Below are 6,361 nucleotides of genomic sequence, written 5' to 3' on the forward strand. Positions count from 1 at the left end.
TTTTGTGGCTGACTTCTTGTTTGTTTGTTTGTTTTTTTGAGATGAAGTCTCACTGTCTTGCCCAGGCTGAAGTGCAGTGACACGATCTTGGCTCACTGCAACCTCTGCCTCCTGGGTTCAAGTGATCCTGCTGCCTCAACCTCCCTTGTATGTGGGACTGCAGGTGCACACCACCATGCCCAGCTAATTTTTGTGTTTTTAGTAGTGACAGGGTTTCACCATGTTGGCCAAGCTGGTCTCGAACTCATGATCCACCAGCCTCAGCCTCTCAAAGTGCTGAGATTACAGGTGTGAGCCACCATGCCCAGCCCACATTTTTAGTTTTTAAGAGCTGTTTCTTTTTCTTCAAATGCTTCTTTTTAAAATCTTATTGCTTTTGTTGATCTTATCCCACTGACAGTATTAAAAGTGTAGTTTTAAGTTTTCCTCTCTTCTTGCATTACTCTATTTTTTGTAAGTTTCTTTTTTTCCTCTTAGTTTTGATCTCTGTCCTTAGTTTTGTAGCCTTATGTTAACATCTGGTGATTCTTATTTAAACATGAGGCAAGGAAAAGCTGATTGCATGTTCTTTGTGTGAGGTGGGCTCATCACCTTGGAGGGGTTCACAATTTAGTGATTAGGGAGAAACCCTTTTGTTTGCCACACCCAGGAGCTGTATGTCTTTTCTTTTGGTCTACAACATTTTAGAAAGTTTTTCAGTATCCCTCATGGTCAGGAGGGAGGGGATTACACAGCGGGTGCAAGCCAGGTCATCAGAGAGCTGAGTGGGGAAAGAAGAGCAAGAGAGAAGCGTCTTATTCAGCACACAGACTTTAACTTATACCCTGTGTTCAGCAGGGTGCCCATGCCCCATGCTCTCACTTTCATCAGCTTTCCAGCTTCCAGCATCTGGTTGCAATTCTTGTTTCCTGTCTCCCTGTCTAATCTCTCTGTCCTTGTGGATATATACATCTTTTTCATGTCTTTATTGTTATTTTAGAAGGATTTCACAAGGGATTTGCCATGTCTACCTGGAAATCCCTCAGTGAAGTTTTTGGTGAGAAAATAGATGTATTTTCTGTATAATAGTGCTAGGACAGATAAGTCAGTTTTTTTAATGAGGTTGTGAGTTTCATCCTTGCATGAGGCAGCTTGTTGAGAAAAACCCATGGCTGTAGGTACATGCTTGGTCCCAACTGGATCTTGTACTGGTGTCATCGGGCTGAGTCAGTATTAAACGGTGACTCTGTGACTGTTACTGCCACTGGAAAAGCAACTAAAAGGCCAATAGACTCTGCCTTCTGTCCCCTTGTTCTCTTCTGAGTTGCTTCTACAGCTAACTTTGTTTTGTATGTTGCTGAGAAATCCATTGAGTCTTCCTTCATCTCGTCCTTCTCCTCATACCTGAGTACTTCTCATCTTCAAAATGTGTGTACTCTCAGCCATTGCTCTGTTGCTCTGCTCCCCTTTCTGATATGAATTCTTAAAGTCATCTATAATTTGTTTCTGTCTATCACTGCTGCCTTCCACCCACAGTAATGATGTCCATCTCCGTGACTCCATTGAAAACTGCTTCACCAGCGACTCCATGTGGCTAAATCCACTGGTCTCTTCGCATTGCGTGTCTTACCTGATCATTGGCAGCATTTGATATAGCCCATGGTCCCCACCTCCTTGGAGCACTTTCTTTACTTGGTTTCTGGGAAAGCATACCCCCAGGTTTCCTCTGACCTCATCGGCGATTCCTTCTTATTCCTTTAAATCTTCTTCCTGGGGCTGGTCTTTAAATCTTTAAGTACCTGGTCCAGACATCAGCCCCCTCTCTTCTCTGTCCATGCTGTTTCCTTTGGAGAGCTCACCTAGTCCTATGGCTCTAAATACCAGCTGTATGTTTATGACTCAAACGCTGATTTTTCTAGCCCTGACCTCTCCTGTGAGCCCAGGTGCATATACCCACATGCCTATTTGACATCTTTATTTGCCTGCCTCAAGGTATCTCAAGTTTCACAGGTCCAAAACAAGACTTTTCCTTCCTACCTGTTCTTAGCCATCACCTCAAAAACCTGTTCTTTCCCATGTCTTTTGCATCTCAGTAAATGGCAACACTATCACCTGATTGCATAAGATCTAGGAATCATCCTTCATCTTTGTTTTCCTTTCTGTCTTCCACCCTTCCCATTAGCACATAGCTCAATTCTTTGGACCCTCTTGACCTCCACTGCCATCTCCCCAGGCTAAGCTCATTCTTACCTAGCTTGGACTTCCGCAGCAGTCTCCTCAGTGGTCTGCATTCATTCTTGCTTCCTTATTTATTCTGCAGATAGTGACCTGCATGATCCTTTAAAAACTGAAGTCAGATCACACCATTCTCCTGCTTCAGACTCTTCTGTGGGTTTCCGCTGTGCTTGGAATCAGTTCCAGAGCCCTTGCTGTGCCCATAGGTCCCTCCAGGCTCCAGCCCTTGCTTCTCTCGCTGAGCTCCTCTCCCATGTCCCATGTTGCCCACTGCCCTCCAGCTGCACTTGGTTTCCTTTCCATTTCTCACACATGCCAAGCTCCTTCCTGATACATCCCCAAGGTGTTTACACTAAAACTGACCCTGTGCCATTTTCTTAAAGAGGATGTCACTTCCTTAAAGAGGCTTTTCCTGATCATATTTCATCTAAAGTGCTTCTGTCCCTAGTCACTATTACATCTCCATTCATTCATTCATTCATTCGAGACAGGGTCTGTCTCTGTCACCCAGGCTGGAGTGTAGTGGTGCCATGATTCACTGCACCCTTGACCTCGGCTCAAGTGATCCTTCTGCCTTAGCCTCTCAAGTAGTTGCCTGGCTAATTTTTAAATTTTTTGTAGAGGCAGGGTCTCGCTATGTTACCCAGGCTGGTCTCGAACTCCTGGGCTCAAGCAATCCTCCTCCTTGGCCTCCTGAAGTGCTGGGATTACAGGCATAAGCTACTGTGCCCAGCTGCTGTTTTGTTTTATTCACAACACTTATTACCATCCAAATGATCTTGCTCACTTGTATATTGTGTATTGATGATAATCTTGCTGTAAGAATTGGGAGCAGAACACTCTCAAAGCATAAAATGGAGCCAGACGTATTAGTGGGCATTCAGTGAAGACTGAATGAATGAATGACCAAACAAATGAACAATTTGCCTTTTTTTTTTTTTTTTTTCACAAAAACTAATCCTTTTTTTTTTTTTTAAATTGGAACAGACAAGTGCTGCATTGCTGTTCCAGAACTCTAGTCCTTTTAAAAGTTCTTGTTTATATGAATTTTCCTACCCATTAGGGAATTAGAAAATTAAAATAATAAAGATCTTCAGCGTAGTGACTTCTGACAAATCTCAGGTTCTAACAAGATTATGGCAGAGTCCCAAGCCACATGGGTTCTTGGTTTTCTGATTCTTCATTCATTGTGCCTTCCGGATTCCGTATTCCATTGCAAAACTTTCTTGAAGATTAACTAGATTGTTTTCAATCTCTTGAAGACCAATTGTAGGATATTATGCTTGTATTCCTGCTATGTTTGTCAACAAGGAGCTAAAATCACATTAAGGTTTTAATAAATTCAGTTTCTTCAAAAAACAGGTCACCTGGTGGTAGACCCATTCATAAGAGGAAAAGACAGAATTCACACTGGGATCCAGTTTCTTTAATATCTCATGCACTTAAGCAGAAATTTGCATTTCAAGAAGATGATTCTTTTGAGAAAGAAAATAGATCTTGGGAATCGTCCCCATTTTCTAGTCCAGAAACTTCAAGGGTAAGCTATACTAATGTAAAATTAATTTTTCAGTTTTCTCAGGTGTACTGTTCATGATATAGCTTTGTGTTCATGTTCTCTTGAAGTAATTGTGCAGAATGGGCTATATAATTGTTTATTGATGGTGCTGATATTTCTGGGTTTTTTGTTGTTGTTAATATTGTATACTCATTTTCACTTTTAGCCTATTGGGAGATTTTTTTGAAACAAAATACTTAATTTGAAAAATACTTGTGCATATATTAATAATGACTTACCTTAGACAGGTGCCAATTTGATATTGCCATCTGTAGTATGAACTGGGTGTCTGAAACTTTGAGAGGACCAGGGAAGAATTTACCCTAACCATATGTAATGTGAATACGCCAAGATTTTTCTCAGTCAAATATAAAGACTTTGGATTATTTTGTTGAGTGTAATGTTAACTCTGCATGTAAAAAAGCAAATGGGGTTATAGTTACCATTAGTGACAGCACTTACTGGATGCCTAGAAGGACAGACACTGGATTTTAAGCATTTGAGCTTTAAGATTCCTTACTTGAATTCTCTTTTCTTAAATTTAGAAGTATTTCTAATTTTGGGGTGGTTTTCACATGTCTTAATTTAGTTGAGGTAGTATTAATACATAAGAAGAAGCCCTGGGGATAAGTGGATTGTGGAATAGGGACAGCATCTAAAGTCAGCTAGATAGCATCGAGGAAGGACCAACGTCAGCAGAGGAAGGGACTGGAAAACTCAGATGCACTGAGCCCTCGAAGAGTATAACAGAGCAGGAGGCTTGTTCCCACATTCCCACTCCAACGTGTGCAGCCTTGGAGCTCACCACTGTGTGTGTGTGTGTGTGTGTGTGTGTGTGTACTATGTCTGATGTTTAGCATGTTGACTTAGAAAATTATATTCTTTTAAATGTAAGAAGGCAAAGTTCACTTTAGAACTATTACCATAAAAAATGCAAGTCTAAAACAAGTGTTTACTTTTAACATTTGTATAGCAATTTGTAACTTGCAAAGTACCTTTTTTTTACTCACTCATCTCACTTGATCTTCACAGCAGTACCCCCCATTCCTCCCCAAAATAGGTGAATATTGCTTGTTTTACACATGAGGAAAATGAGCCATGTATTGCCTATAATCCCATATCTAAGGGGCAGAGCAGAGACTAGAACTTGGTTTCTTACAGTTTCAGGATGTTTGAAAACCTGCAGTTATCTAAGAAAGTCTGGTAGGTGGGACACACTGTTTCCCAGGGATAGTGGATAAACAAAGTATTACTAGCTTGTCATTTACTGCTTCCTGTTAGTTCAGTGTCTCTTAGCACTTTCTAACCAAGTATTTTAGAGAATCATCTTTTTTCCTTTAAACATACTTTATGCACTTAATTTCAGGCCGGACATGTAGGGACTCAAATTTTAGTTGCCTAAGAGCTCAGTCTGTGCCACTGAGAGTGTCTCATTCACTTTTGCCTTTGGCTCTGAGCGTAGTGCCTGATATATAGCCAAATAACTATGTATTATAGTAATGCATACAGTAAATAAATATTGTGAATTAAACCTCAAAGGGTCATTTGACCTTTGTCTTGCCATTCTTTTTTTTTTTTTTTTTTTTTTTTTTTACAATAATTTCTGTTTTTTTTTTTTTTTTTTTTTCAGTTTGGATGTCACATTTCACAGTCAGCAGGACAGCGAACTAAAGAAGAAATAAATGGTCAACACAAAAGCTGTTGACCAAGGTATCAGCAACACAAGCCTTCTAAACTCAAGGATTTAAACTCAACTTAAGGTTAAGCCTTAAACTTCTAAAAGTTCTTTCTGGATGATACATTATTCTTAGGAACTGATGTGAACTGTTAAAGGCTAAAAGTAGAAGTATTTAAAGACTCTTCTTGACAAGTTTTGTCTATACTTGCTAAGTAATTATGTGTGCCTGTCATTTTTGTTTCCTTTGTTCCTTTTGACATTTACATTCTGTTTTTCTTTACATAGAGCTTAAAATAAACATTTCTTTTGAACTAGCTTGTGTTTTGTAGCAATTCAGATTCATGTTTTCTCACCGCATAGTCTGACCTTTTTTTTCTTTCGTGAGAGGGGTTCCATAGGTAGAGTTTCTTGGGTAATAGAAATGAAACATAAATTTGCAACAGATATTTTGTCCCTCTTCACCCACATACTGATGTGATATGGAAATTTACGTGTTTCCCTGGACACTTAAGACTGTGCAACAGCCAGGGAGCTGAGGTCACCTCACTGGAATGGACTCAGCCCCACCCATTTTGCCAAGCTCTTGACTCTCAGCAAAGCCCAGATTTCCTACAGTTTTCTTGTTGCTGTGGCAGAGGGTTGCTTGCCTGGCCCCATCTCCATTCTCAACCCTTTCTCCTGGCCATATTCCAGTTAGGAGTGGCTATGTGGCAGTCATCTTATGACCATGAAGAAAAGGCTTAGAATCACAGAGATGGCACTGCTGAACTGTTGAACCAACATCAGCAAGATCTTTTTGCAGACTTCTTGTCAGAAAGATATATGAGAAAAATATGCCTTGTGGGTTTTCTGTTATTTGCAGCCAGAAGCATTTGTAATGATACAGCAAGTATAGTAGAGTAGTTTTTTTTTTT

General features: G+C 40.2%; 1 protein-coding gene across 2 annotated transcripts in view; it reads left to right on the plus strand.

Annotated features, from left to right (window-relative positions):
* MTFR2 (mitochondrial fission regulator 2) overlaps window positions 1-5,760 on the plus strand; it is a 23,001-nt gene extending 17,241 nt beyond the window's left edge. For both annotated transcript variants that reach the window (XM_017530469.2, XM_017530470.2), the window contains exons 7-8: window positions 3,577-3,751; window positions 5,400-5,760. In XM_017530469.2, coding sequence (XP_017385958.1) covers window positions 3,577-3,751; window positions 5,400-5,474 — 250 coding nt within the window. In that variant the 3' untranslated portion in view covers window positions 5,475-5,760. The remainder of the gene's footprint in view (window positions 1-3,576; window positions 3,752-5,399) is intronic.
* The last annotated feature ends 601 nt before the right edge of the window (window positions 5,761-6,361 follow it).

Source organism: Cebus imitator, unplaced genomic scaffold, assembly GCF_001604975.1.
Source record: "Cebus imitator isolate Cc_AM_T3 unplaced genomic scaffold, Cebus_imitator-1.0 Scaffold65, whole genome shotgun sequence".
In the NCBI taxonomy this organism is placed as follows: Eukaryota; Metazoa; Chordata; class Mammalia; order Primates; family Cebidae; genus Cebus; species Cebus imitator.